This window comes from Mesocricetus auratus, unplaced genomic scaffold (genome assembly GCF_017639785.1).
Source record: "Mesocricetus auratus isolate SY011 unplaced genomic scaffold, BCM_Maur_2.0 Super-Scaffold_100009, whole genome shotgun sequence".
NCBI classification, from domain to species: Eukaryota; Metazoa; Chordata; class Mammalia; order Rodentia; family Cricetidae; genus Mesocricetus; species Mesocricetus auratus.
Window position 1 is genome coordinate 51,718,009 of NW_024429193.1, and position 14,930 is coordinate 51,732,938.

General features: G+C 40.1%; 1 protein-coding gene across 1 annotated transcript in view; it reads left to right on the forward strand.

Moving 5' to 3' along the window:
• The window catches only part of Capza1 (capping actin protein of muscle Z-line subunit alpha 1), a 41,967-nt gene that overhangs the window by 7,519 nt on the left and 19,518 nt on the right, over positions 1 to 14,930 (forward strand). Inside the window, exon 2 of the mRNA XM_005076565.4 lies at positions 12,863 to 12,926. Within this exon, the coding sequence (XP_005076622.1) occupies positions 12,863 to 12,926 (64 nt within the window). The remainder of the gene's footprint in view (positions 1 to 12,862; positions 12,927 to 14,930) is intronic.

Here is a 14,930-nt window from a genome sequence, read left to right on the forward strand (position 1 = left end):
TTGTCCTTTGTTGGTTTTGTTTGCTCGTTTGTTTGTTTAATGTGCATCAGTGTTTTGCCTCCATGTATGTCTGTTGGATCCCCAGGAACTGTAGTTACAGACAGTTGTAAACTGCCATGTGGGTGCTGGGAATTGAACCCAGGTCCTTTGGAAAAGCAGTCAGTGTTCTTAACCTCTGAGCCATCTCTCCAGCCTCTTTTCCTTTGTGTTTTGGAGATGAGGTCTCATGTAGCCCAGACTGGCTTGGAGCTTGTTGTGTAAAAGGATGATCCTGCTTCCACCTCACAAATGCTGGGATTATAGGCATTCACTACTGCACCCTACCTCTACTTTTCACTTAACCTACCTATATTCTTCCTATTATTGTTTTCTTTTAGGACCTTTTGGTTTTCATTGTTTGTATATCTGTATGTTTGGTAAGCACTTCAGCACTGAGCTATGTATCTCTTTTGATGTAGTTTATTTTATTTGTTTTTAACTTCTTTTGAGAGAGAGAGAGAGAGGGAGGGAGGGAGGGAGGGAGGGAGGGAGGGAGGGAGGGAGGGAGGGAGAGAGAGAAGGCATGTGGAAGTCAGAGGAGGCAATTTTCAGGATATTGATTTTCTCCTTCCACTGTTTGAATTACAGAGATTGAATGTGAGTCATGAGCAGTGCCCTTTCCCATTGAGCTACCTACCCTACCATTTTGTTTCTATTTTGTAGCCCAGGCTGTCTTTGAGCTCAAAGAAATTACCTGCCTCCAAGAGGACTACCTGTTTTGTTTGGGGGGGGGGGTGGTTGAGACAAGGTTTCTCTATGACTTTGGAGGCTGTCCTGGAACTAGCTCTTGTAGACCAGGCTGGTCTTGAACTCACAGAGATCTGCCTCCCAAGTGTTGGAATTAAAGGTGTGTGCTATCACTGCTGGGCTTATTTTGGTTTTTTGAGACAGGTTCTCTCTATTATGTATCCCTAGCTGTTCTGGAACTTGCTATGTGGATCAGGCTGACCTCAAATTCATAGAGATCCTCCTGCCTCTACCTGCCCCGTGAATGCTGGGATTAAAGGAATACATCACCACTCCTGGCTCTTTAACAACATTTTGAGACTCATTTTCATCATTATTTTTTTAATTGTTGTATATGTGGGGGTTTGGGAGGGGAGATATGCGCACATGAGTATGGGTACCCTGAGAATCCAGAAGGAGTTGGATCCCATGATCCCATGTTGGAGTCCCTGCGCCACTCCCATGGGAGCTGGAAAGTGAACTCAGATCTGCAAGAGCAGTATGTACTCTCAGCTGCTGAGACATCTCTCCAGCCTCCTATCACAGCATACTTAAGCATGCATAATTGTCCTCTCTGCCGCTAGCCTTTCCTTCCTTTCCAGCTGGGTTACTAGAAATTCTTCACAGCTCTATTACTCAGTTTTGAGTAGTTTGTAAAATTTATCTTTACTACTGCTTGCACATGCATATTTTAAGTCATTGTGAGATGAAATATTCATCTGAGTGAATCATACGTTGCTGTGTCAGACATGGTGTAGCATAAAAGCAAGAAGTCTGTATCAAAGAAAAGTGGTGGGTTTTTGAAGTGGAGGGACTTTTCCTTTAGAATTGTTTTGCATTGAGATAACCTCTTAAGTATTTTATATGTTGGGCCTTTATAAATATATGTTCCTGTAAAAACATCTCTAGGAGTAAACTGAGGCAAAAAACAAACAAACAAACAAACAAAAAACCCAAGAAAATAGTGCTGACTGTCCAGAATTAGTAATTAGCAAAGTGTATACAATGTTGGCAGTCTGCTTTTAAAGCTCCTATCTTCTTTAGGACCTTGGCTCCTTTGCAAGTGGTAAATAGTGAGTGGAGATGCTGAGAACTCCTGTTGTGATATAAAGAAAAGATTATGCTCAACTCCTAATACAGTAAGGACACCTGGGATTTATAGCCAAAGGGCAAAGATTTGAGTATCCGTAGATGGAAAATAATTAGAAAGAGATATGAAAGACAAGACAATTCTTGCTGAAGGCAGGCCAAAGTTGTATACTTAAGGCAGTGGAATGAAGTACTTCTTCAGATATCAAAGGAGGGGAAATTATTGCTGAATTCAAGTTGTCAGGCCTGCATGCAAGTGCCTTTTCCTGTTGAGCCAGCTTACTGACCCTGATCTGTTTTTTGTTAGTTGTTTTTGCATCTGGTTTTGAAGCATCTGGTATGTCACCAATAAAGTGTCAGAACAATAAATTTAAAAGATGTAAATTCCAAGCTGTTGTAGACAAATAAGTAAGAAAGGTGGGCTGATGGTTTTGTTTTAAAGTAGCAATTATATTTTAAAAGTTCTACCAATTCTAGCTGTCCTTGTACACCCTTAATATTGAAGGTTTGCTGAGGTAAAACACATTAAGCTACGAAAACTCCTTATCAAACTTCTCCCTCTTTGCAACTTCGCCTTGACCTCTTCCAGGTCCTGTCTCCCTTGGGAGGCAGCAGGAAAGAACCAATTCCTAAGAGTTGTCTTCTTACCTTCACAGGGTGCCCTAGTGTGCACATACGCGTGCACGCACATACACTCACACTAAAATAAAACATTTAAGGAACTTTTAAAACCAGATCAAATTGAGGCAAAATATAATTTTGTTTTTAAAAAATGGTGATGATGGCCGGGCGTTGGTGGCGCACGCCTTTAATCCCAGCACTTGGGAGGCAGAGGCAGGCGGATCTCTGTGAGTTCGAGGCCAGCCTGGTCTACAAGAGCTAGTTCCAGGACAGCCTCCAAAAGCCACAGAGAAACCCTGTCTCGAAAAAAAAAAAAAATGGTGGTGATGATGGTGGCAGCAATAATGGTGGTGAATTCCTTTAATCCCAGGATTCAAGAGGCAGAGGCAGGAAGATCTGTGTGTGTTCTGAGGCTAGGACTGTTAAACAGAGAAACTCTGTCTCGAAAAACAAAAACAACAACAACAAAAAAATGCCAATGATCTCAGAATTTAAGAGCTGAGGCAAGAAGATTGCTAGTGTTGGGTATATAGTGAAACTTAATAAAAAAAAAAAAAGGCAACAACATCTTTAATCCTGGCACTGAGGAGGTAGAGACAGGTGAGGCCAGCCAGAAGTATGTGGCTCGAGACCTTGACTCAAAACAGACAAACCACAACAACAACAAAAAAAAAAAACAAAAAAATGAGAACAACATTGACAAAGGGAGTCACACATGTCAGTAATCTGGGTACTGGGGAAGCTAAGGTAGCAGAATTGATGAAATCAGTTGCTGAGTTCAGTAGATTCCTAGGTGTTTGGTGCTTGTGTGTATCCCAGCCTGTCTTCAAATGGGAGAATCTCCCTTAGGGAACAGCATTGAATTTTATGCAAAAAGAACTTCCTACCAGAAGAGTAAAGTGTATTATTTTCAAGAAATAAATCTAACTATTTACCCTTGGTATTTCTGGAAAGGAGTAGGAAAAAAACTAGCAAAATAAAAATGCAATGTTGGTTTTTTGGTTTTGTTTGTTTGTTTGTTTTGTCCTTTTGTTTTACTGCCATTGCCCTTTCCTGGAGTAGATATGCTATTTGAAAAATACTAAAAAAATTAAAAAAAAACAGTGTTACCTCATTAAAGGAAGGTTGAAACAACACATTTGGAAGAACTTTTTGTTGTTATTAATGAAAGTTAGTGTTTGTATTAGTATTGATGGTATGGTGGGGAATATAAGGTGATTATGATACTCTTATGCAAAGGTTTTCTGGAAAAAGAATAAAGCCCCAGACATGGTGCAGGTGAAGTATCAGAAGTTTAAGGTCAGAGGAAGTAGTTTCTCAGTGATTTGAAGGGTTTATTCAGTTTAATAATTTAAAGCAAAAGTTACCTTATTGTAGCCAGTGACGGTTATCATAACTGATATTTATTGAACTTGTGTTTAAATATTCTGATCGTCTTGACATGCTGTCATTCAATCTTCAGAACAGATCTATTGGAGGAGTGTAAGGATTTGAACCTAAGGTACGTGCTAGCCAGGCGAGCACTCTACCACTGAGCTACATCCCTGCATCAAAACAGTTCTAAGGAACAGATACTGTCCTACTTTACGGAAAAAAATATAATTCAAAACATTTTAATAGATCGAAATTCATGCCAGGCAAAATGGTACATACCTCTGTATTCCCAGCATTTGGTGGAGGCAGAAGTTCAGGCGAACCTGAGCTACGTGAGCCCCTATCTCAAGAAGCAATAAAGGAAGCAGAGAGGGAGACAGACACAAAAGCAGAGAAAGGGGTTTTTATTTGTTTATTTTCATTATTTATTTATTTATTGGTTTTTCGAGACAGGGTTTCTCTGGCTTTGGAGGCTGTCCTGGAACTTGCTCTGTAGACCAGGCTGGCCTTGAACTCACAGAGATCCACCTGCCTCTGCCTCCTGAGTGCTGAGATTAAAAAGTGAGACTGAAGTTCAAAACCAAATCTGCCCAGCTCCAAAGACTATTTTGCCATAGTATCTCAAATAGTATTTTAAAATGAGACTAGTGTCTTGTCACTTTATTCAAAAGAGATTTTGAAAAATGTTTATATACTGCCTGTTACTTTTAATTTGCTAGACCATAAAAGGAAGCAAATTTCAAGTTTGCCCAAAGTAAAACTTGATCTCTGGCACAGGATAGTATCTATAAAACTAATCAATACATATATTTTAGGTACTGTGATAAATGTTCAAGCAAAATGTGGTAGGAACACAGGGAATTCTTGAGCCTTTGAGCCAGTGCTAGGGAATACTCATGGAAAGAACAGAACGGCCCAGTCTTGGAGATAGATTCTAACAGGCAAAAATGAGGAGAGAGGCACAGCTTTTAGGGGCAGTGTAATTAAAGGTCAGAAAAATAAACTCCTGAAATAGACAGAATTTGGACCATATGGACTAGGAATGTGAATTTTAGCTAAAGACAGAATTTTCACCCATCTAGAATTTTCTAACTGGTGTTCACAAAGGATTGTAGTTGTTAATTATTTATTTACTTTATTTCTTAGATTTATTATGTTTACATTGTTTTACCTACATATACATCTGCACACCAGAAGAGGATACCAAATCTCATTCTAGATGGTTGTGAGCCACCATGTGGGTGCTGGCAATTGAACTCAAGACCTCTAGAAGAGCAACCAGTGCTCTTAACTTCTGAGCCATCTCTCCAGACCATGTTAAATGTTTATTAAAGTCACCTTAAGATCATTTGATATCACTTAAAATTCTGGTTCTGAGCATATGCAATGTTGATGGAACTCACGTTTTTGTTTTCAGCGGAAGGAGGGAGGGAGAAAGAGAGGAGAGAGAGAGGGGAGGGAGGGGAAGAGAGAGAGAGAGAGGGAGGGAGGGAGGGAGGGAGGGAGGGAGGGAGGGAGGGAGGGAGGGAGGGAGGTAATTTTTAAAGTGTTTTGTTGACTGGAGAAGTGACTCCGTGCTCATGCAAAGGACCCAGATTTGGTTCCCAGCACCCATATCAGGCATCTTACAATTTCCTGTAACTCTAGTCCTGGGTATTCAGTGCCCTCTTCTGGCCTCTGTGGGCTCCTGCAAGTACATGGTAAACATACATGCCCATAAACATAAATAAATTGAAAGCCCAGTATTCAATAGGCAGTAAGTGATAATAAATTGTATTTTTATTTTATTTATTAGGGCTTTTTAGTGTTTTGTTTTGTTTTGTTTCAAGATGGGGTTTCTCTGTGTAATGGCCCAGGCTGGTGTCAAACTCATAGAGATCCACCTGCCTCTGCCATACAAGTGCTGGGATTAAAGGTTTGTGCCACTACGCCCAGCACATAAATATTTTTTGCACATAAACAAAGATTAAGTTTAATAGATGACAACTGTGGGAATCACTTCTCTCACCATCTATGTCCTGGGGGTTGAACTTTGATCATCAGGCTTGACAGGAAGAGTCTTTATCCACTGAGCCATCTCGACACCCAAGTTTGGGAGCAAGATGTTGACTTTTAAATTTACTATTTACCATTTTACCTACTCTCCTTCCTAATTTTGTTAGAACTACAGATTTTAAAATCAAAGCTTTGAGTCAATTCTTGCTTTTAAAGAAAAATCTAGAGCCAGGCATGATACATCACACCTCTAATCCCAGAAGATTGCCACAAGTTCAAAGCTACCCTGTGCTACAGAACAAGAACTTGTCTACAAAACAAAACAATTAAAACTTTTAGCCACACATCATATATTCTCTCTCCTCCTCTCTCTCCCCTTCTGCCACTCTCCCTCTCCTTCCCTCCCCTTCTTCCTCTCCCTCCCTTCTTTTTCCCCTCCTTCCCTCCCTCTCTCTTTCACACATACAGCATAAAAAATTAAAAGGGCAAAGCTAAATCTGTGACCCACTAAATACTCAGGAATTTTACTTACATATTATAGTCAAATGCCTAGATTTTAGTTTCCACTCCACCTCGTAAATTAAGCATACTCTTGGGTCATGATCTCTTTCCTGCTTACCTTAATAAAGATCAAAAGAGAAGCTTTAATGAAAGTTGTGTAAACAGTTGAATAGTACTCATTTCTTTACAAGTAATATAAGGCACTCACCAGGTCTTAGTTTTAGGTGTACAGCAACAGACAAACATGACAAGTTCTTATATTTTATGCTGGAGGTTTGTATACTGTTACCCCATGGGGCAAATCCAGTCCGCTATTTGCTTTTACAAACCCTGAAACACCAAAAGAATAACATCTTGTGATGTAAAAATTTCATGAAATACGGATTTTAGCATGCAAAGAAGGTTTTTTGATCACAGTCATGTTTGTTTATTAAGTGGGTCAGAAAACATGTAAGCAACCAAAACCTAAATTAGCTTTTGACCTCTGCTCTATGCTTTGCAAATTCTTTTGGAGGAACTGGGCAAGAAAGAGTTAAATGTTTAGTGATGACAAGTTCCTTGAAGAAAAGAGCAGGTAAAGGGCCTAGAAATGAATGGGTAGGAGGGTACAACAGCTAATTTGTATATAAAGTAAAGGAAGGTACTGCATTTAATAAATACATTAAAAAAGAGAACTTTTTTAAATAGCAGTGCTTGGGATCCATGTGTGCTAAGCAAGTGCTCAATCACTGAGCTAAAACAGAGCTTCATGACTGTTGGAGGGGAGAATTATACTCTAGTTACAGGGGTTCTCAGCCTTCCTAATGCTGCAGCCCCTTAATACAGTTCCTCATGTTGTGACCCCCCCAGCCATATAATTATTTCATTGCTACTTCATAGCTGTAATGTTACTGCTGTTATGGATCATAATGTAAATATCTGATAATGCAGATGGTCATAGGCACCCCCTGTGAAAGGTTCAGTTAACCCCCAGGTTGAGAACCACTGCTCTAGTAGCTTATTTTTGGCAAAAAAGCAACAAAAATTGCTGTAGTTCTGAAACAGGTTCAGAAGCTAAGAGGTAGGAGGAGTCTGGTGGGCTATGGATCTGACTTTAATATTAATTTAGACTGGGAATATAAATTCTTACTACTTTGAGTTTGTTTTATGGCATTGTGTTCAAAGAGTGAAAAATCGATTTAACACTTGAAAGGCTGTCGATGTTCTTTATGGTGTCAAATTCATGGGAGGTTGTGTTTTTTCCAGCACTTGAGCCAGAATTCAATACTGCTGCTTGATGTTCTTCTCTCACTGTTACATACTTGAGTTCTTTTCTAGAGAATAGAAGAGAGCTTCTGGTTTACTTCTCTTTCAATTTAGTCTCATTTGAATCTAAATTGTGAAGCATACAGCACTATAGATAGGAAGAAATGTGGCGAGCTCTTGGTCAAGGAGTAACTCATAAAATCCATCCTTTCTGCTGTCAGCATTTTGACAATGCCTCATTTCCTTCATCTGTTTTATTTTAGATTTGTTTGTTTTTATTTTATGTTTTTTCATTTGTATGTTTTTCAAGGTAGAGTTTCTTTATGTAGCCCTGACTGTCTTGGAACTAGCTTTGTAGACCAGGCCTGCCTCAAATGAGTGCTGGGATTAAAGGCCTGTGCCGCAGCTGTTGACTGGAAGATGTGTTTTAAGTGATGTGTGAATCAGCATATACTTACTCTCAGAATATAAGCACTTTGCCTGACTGAGGGGAGTTTCACATTTCTGTGGTGTCACGAGAAACACACTGGCAGAAGGTGACCATGACTCCTGAGTTCATTTGCCACAAATAAAGCATGGTACTGAACAGCTTTAGTCCTAGCATTCAGGAGGAAATGGCAGGTGGATCTCTGATTTTGAAGCCAGCCTGGTCTAGTTCCAAGAGAATGAGAACTACATAGAGAAACCTTCCCCCACCAAAAAAAAGGAAAAAAGAAGACAGATTTCATTGTTCAGAGAGAGAATACTAATTTTGTAATTTATTGATACCAACAGCCAACTGTTGTTTTATATATTAAGCAAGATATACATTAGAAAATCATATTTCAACATTTAGTCTTTGTGGGTTTTGTTTTTTTTAACAAAGTAACTCTGGCTGGCTTGGATGTCTATGTCATCCAGACTGTCTTTGAACTTGAAGTGATCCTCCTGTCTCAACCTCCCAAATGCTAGGATTATAGGACTGAGTGAGCCACTACATTCACAGCTACATTTAGACTTGGTTTGTTTTGTCTTTTTTTTTTTAAGTTTTCCTGTTGGTGCTTTAATTTTTAAAACATTTTATTTACTCGTTCAGTGTGGATTTGCATGAATGTATACTTGTGCACTTACAGGTTAGCAGACAATATGAGAGAGTCATTTCTCAGCTTCCCTCGGGTAGATTCTGAATGCTGCAGATTGAATTCAGGTCATCAGGCCTGGCATCAAGTGTCTCCACCCATTGAGCCATCTTGCTGTCTCCCATTTAGATTTAAGTGGTGTAGTAGTGCCCTCAGCATCCAGCTTGCTTTAAAAGGACTTGTGTGGCAGGTTTTTCTGCTTAAGAATGGCTTAGGCCTGACAGCTTGAGTTCTTTCCTGGATCCCACAAGGCGGAGGAAAGAACCAACTTTGTAGAGTTGTCTTCTGAGTCCCCTCTACATACATTTCCGTGACAGATGTGTATCTATACACATAGAAAATGGTTGGACTTTGATGTGACCATAAAGAACTTAACATTGTATGAAGTGTGCTAATCTGGAAATAGGAACTGCCATCTTTGCTCTGTCTCTGTGGTTTTAACATCTTCCTGTGCGACACGTTAAGTATTGGGGAGCTTTCATTGTCTTTCTTCCATAGCATACTAGAACTATCCTGAGGAATTCCTCTGAAGTTAGGCCTTGCTTTAGTCAGGACTTCTTTTGCTGTGACTAAATGAGACACCACGACCAAAAGGAAGTTGGGGAGGAAAAGGTTTTTTTCTGGTTTTTCGAGACAGGGTTTCTCTATGGCTTTGGAGGCTGTCCTGGAACTAGCTCTTGTAGACCAGGCTGGCCTCGAACTCACAGAGATCCGCCTGCCTCTGCCTCCCAAGTGCTGGGATTAAAGGCGTGCACCACCAACGCTCGGCAGAAAAGGTTTATTTTGCTTATGCTTTCACATCACCACTCATCATTGAAAGACGTCAGGGCAGAAATCCAGAGGTAGAGCTAATGCAGAAACTGTGGGAGAATGCTGTTCATTGACTCGTTCCTCATGGCTTGCTCCTCCTGCTTTTTATACTAGCCCAGGGATGGTACCACCCACTATGGGCTGATCCCTCTCTCAACAGTCATTAATTAAGAAAATACCCCACAGACTTTCCTATAGCCTAGTCTTAGGGAGGCATTTCCTCAATTGAGGTTCTTTCTTATCTGATGACTCTAACCTGTGTCGGGCTGACAACTACTATCCAGCACAGGCCAACTAATTATCATTGTCACTATCGTAATGCATAACTGGTAGGTATCTTTATGAAGCTATTGTCAAATGGCAAATAGAAGCACTTCTAGAGGAACTCCAGGAATAAAAAAAAAGGACCTAGAATAGTCTTAAAGCATAGTAATTGAGGGATTACTGTCTAGCTTTCTTTCATTTAGGCTAAGCTATAGCAAAACCAGCATTTATTCTCAGAAGATGGTATTGAGAATAAACACTGAGCTAGTCACAGTGTCTCACACCTGTAATCCCAGAGCTGACTGAAGCAGGAGTTCAAGGCCATTCTGAGCTACATGATGAGTTTGAGGCCAGACTGGGCTATATGAGATCCTATCTCAACCTTTTCACCGAACCTCCAAAAAAAAAAAAAAAAAAAAAAAAAGAGAGGTCTACAGCCTTGGAAGGTAGGCTTACTCAAAAGATGAGATGTTCATGCCAGCTGTGGTGCCATTTGTCTGTATTTTATTCCAGCACCTGGAGGTAGAGGCAGGTGAATCTCTGTGAGTTTGAGGCCCGCCTGGTCTAGTGAGTTCCAGAACAGCCAAGACTACACAAAGAAACCCTGTCTCAAACAAACAAAAGCTAAAGTTCTTTCACCCTTATCAGAAGGAGCAAGGCTAGCTTTGCCCTTAAAGAACTAGAGACAGGTTATATGTAAAAGGAACAGGAAAACTGAAAGACATATCAAACAAGAATAGCTAATATCCTCATAGGGATAATTGTATATATATAAAAGGAAATTAATAAAAATCAGGACAGTGAAAACTTGGGACAGTCAAAATAATTATCTGATCAGCCAAGTGGGCATAGCTGAAAAGCATGTTAGTGTACTGAAAAATGGAGCTGGCCAAAGCATAAAATGAAGGTTAAATATAGAAGAAAGGAGATGCAGGGAACATTCTAGCATCCATTTATGGTAACTGGTCACGATGGGGATAGAAGACAGCAGAAGGAGGCCACAATGAGTAACAGAAGAAAGTTTCTCCATAATGCTTTATGCCTCTAATACAGGCTGAGTAGTACAAATGATAGGAGTCAACTTTGTCCAGACTTTAAAGTTGTTGACAGTGCTAATTTTCCTCATTATGTGGGTTGCTTTAGGATTCTAACCAGTTATCAGGTCAAGGAAACTTTCTCTGTTGCTTCCAAAACCTAGTAATTTGTTGAGTTCTAAGATATTAAGTGTTGAGTTTTACCATTTTTTTCCAATAAGATTTGGGGTGATCATATGGCTTTGCTCCTTTTACTTGTAAATCATATCATTATTAGTATTAACCCTTGCATTTAGGTAATTGTTATATGATATTGGTATTTACTTTGTTTAGAATATTTAGTTTTGCTTAAAACGTTGATGAGAGATTATAGCCTGTTTTATTTGTGATTGTTTATGTTTGTTTACTTGTTTATTTGGGATTGTTTTGTGTTTTGACCAAAGCTGGTCAAATTTTGCTGTAAAAACTGAATAATCATGGCTGGTGATACATGACTCAGTGACTAAGAATGTTTACTGGGTTTTGTGGGGGTTTTTGTTTTTAGATTTATTATGTATACAGTGTTCTGTCTGCATGTATCCCTGCAGGGCAGAAGAGGGCACCAGATCTCATTACAGATTGTGAGCCATCATGTGGTTGCTGGGAATTGAACTCAGGACCTCTGGAACACCAGCCAGTGCTCTTAACCACTGAGCCATCTCTCCAACCCTATGTTGTTACTGTTCTTGCAGAAGACCCACTTGAGTTCATTTATCCAGCACCCATAAGACAATTGACAACCACCTGTGAGAGCTGTTGCCTTCTTTTGGCCTCCTCAACTTCCTGCACACATGTGGTGCATATAAACTCTCTTTCACACATATATGTTTTTAAAAATTTAAAATGACTGGGCAGTGGTGGTGCATGCCTTTAGTCCCAGTATTTAGGAAGCAGAGGCAGGTGGATCTCTGTGAGTTTGAGGCCAGTTTGGTCTACAGAGTAAGTTCCAGAACAGGCTCCAAAGCCACAAAGAAACATTGTCTCGAAAAAACAAAAACAAAAAAGATTCAAAATGACTGTTAGTACATACATTTTAAAATATACCTATATTGATAGAAACAGCTTTGGGGTGTTTTATAGAAAGAAAACCTGAAGGCTTCTAGACAGCAAAGCTGTCAGTTTTTATTTCAAGAGATATTATAGGCAGAGAAAGTAGCTCAGTTGGTAGTTTGCCTAGTGTGCATAAAACCCTGAGTTATATCTCCATACCACATGGAACTGACTGTGTATACCTATAACCTAGTAGAGGGAAGGATAGACAAGAGCAGCTGTGTATTAAGTTTGAGCCAGCCTGAGCTATAAGATATCTCTCTCCTTGCAAAAACAATCAGCAGGCGAGAAGGTTCAGCAGGGAAGTCTTTGTTGTCCTTACAGAGGGTCAAAGATGCATTGCCGGCTATAGGTGACTTACTATTGCCTAACTCCAACTCCAATGATGCACTCTTCTGGCCTCTGGATACCATCAGAACATTCAGGCACATATACAAACACATTCACATATTAATAAAAATAAATAAATCTTTAAAACAAACAATGGTGCTGGAAAGATGGATCCATGATTAGGAGCACTGGTTGCTCTTCCCAAAGACTGAAATTTTTTTTTTCTTTTTCAAGACAGGGTTTCTCTGTGGCTTTGGAGGCTGTCCTGGAACTAGCTCTTGTAGACCAGGCTGGCCTCGAACTCACAGAGATCCGCCTGTCTCTGCCTCCCGAGTGCTGGGATTAAAGGCGTGCGCCACCACCGCCTGGCTAAAAATTTTTTTAAGGTAACACAAAATTATGACTTGTTAGTTGCATTTACGTATTTTTTTAAAATTGTCTGTCTTGGGCTTCTTTTGGGGGGGCTGGGGAAGTTAGATACAATCTTAGTATATCCCCCAGGCTGACCTTAAACTCAAGATCCTCCTAGTTGTGCCTTTTAAGTGCTAGAAGTAGATGATGCCCAGCTATGCCCAGCTGATTGTTTCTCTTCACAATGCACTTACTATAAATTTCATTTTTCTTTAGGTACGCATAGCTGCTAAATTCATCACTCATGCACCCCCTGGGGAGTTTAATGAAGTATTCAATGGTAAGTAAAGATTAATATTGATTTGTAAGGCTTCCTTAATTGTCATTATTTACATTTCCCCCTTTCTTTTAAAATTTGTATTCCATTTACTTATGGGGGGGCGGTATGGGCAACTGTGAGAGTTGGTTCTCTCTTCTGCCACGAGAATCCTTGGAACTGAACTCAGGCCCTCAAACTTAGAAGCAAGCTTCTTTCCTTGCCAAGGCATCCCTCTAGCCCTTTCTCTTTTTACATTTGGGTCTTTTGTGACCCAGGGTGGCCCTGAACTCGAGTGCTGGAACATGAGTGTACACCAACACACCTAGCTGTGAGTGCTTTCTGTCTCCTGATTCCTGTGACCTGTTACAGCTTTGCTAAAGACATCAACATTTAGAAACATTGAAATGACTTGTTCAAGGTCACTCAACTACTAAATGTAAAGGTTAGAATTCAGTTCTAGGTTTGAATCAAATACTTAGTTTTGCCTAGTTCGTTAATTAGGATCCCACTCTCGGGTAAGGAAAGACTTAACGTAACTGGTTGGCATAGTAGCTCATACCTGTAATCTCAGCACTAGGAAGGCTGAAGAAGGAGGATTGCTGCAAGTTTTCAGTACAGCCTGAACTAAAGATTGTCTCAGAACTAAAAATAAATGAATAGACATTTAAAGCAGCTTCATGTTTTAAAAAATGACAGTAAATTGACTTTTTGAAGTTTTTCCTTTTTGATTCCTCCTATGCCTTTAGCTTTCTCATGGGAAGTAAAAACTTCAGTTCTCACTGCCCTTCCTCAAGAAGCCCCATCCATATAAAGGACATTTCCCAGGACTAGTGTGTCTCTACTAATTCTGTCTGAAATTCATTAAAATTTCAGGTTCAGCTGGGCAGTGAGTGGTGGCACACTTTATTTAATACCAACACTTGGGAGGTAGAAACAGGCAGATCTCTGAGTTCAAGGCCAGCCTGATCTACAGAACAAGTTTTAGGGCTGCAGAAAGAAACCCTGTCTCAAAAGAAATTCAGATTCAGCTAGAAATGGTGGACCATGCTTGTAATCCCAATACCCATGAGACTGAAGCGTGAGAATTACTCTAGTTTCGGGCTAGCCTAAAGTACAAAATGAGCCTTTGTTTCAAAAACAAAAGCCAGAAAATTATTAAATAAATTTACAAATTTGCCTTTATTACCCCCTCGAGATTTTCACCTATTAGGTATTAGGTGGGTGTGGTAGTGCATACCTGGAATCCCAGCATTTGGGATGCAGAGACAGGACGAAACCTGGACTACAGCCTGAGACCTGGTCTCTAAAACCATATAAACGAGGTCTTGGTTTTCCATGATTCATCTGTGCTAGGTATGGTGGTGTACACCTGTACTCCCAGCACTTGGGAGGTGGAGACAGGAGGATCAAGAGTTCAAAGTCTCGGCATTAGGGCTACATACTAAGTTTGAGGTCACCTCAGTCTACAGGAGGCCTGGTCTCAAACAAATAAACAGACATTTTCTAAGGTCCAGGGATGTAGCTCAGTTGGTAGAGGGCTTGCTTAGCACGCACAAAACCCTAGGTTCAGGTCCTAGCACAGCATAAATTAAGCATGGTGATCAGAAGTTCAAGGTCATCTCCAGCTGCTACATGGTGAGGTAATTTGAAGCCAACCTGAGAATTTTTGTTGGGATGGGTGGTGGTAGTGTATGCCTCTAATCCCAGCACTGGGGGAGGCAGAGGCAGGTGGATCACTGTGAGTCTGAGGCCAGCCTGGTCTGCAAAGTGAGTTCCAGGAGAGACTCCAAAACTACACAGAGAACCCTGTCTCAAAAGAAAAAGAAAGAAAGAAAAAAATTTTTTGTTGGATTATGATAGTACACATAATTCTATAGGAACCTATGGACATTAGTGCCCATTGCTCATTAGCATGTTTAGAATTTCCGTACATGGAGTATACCTGAAGACTCATCTTGCAAGCCCTGAATATATTTTAGAAATGTATTAATGTTTCATGAGTTTGGTCTGTACTCATTGTGTTCC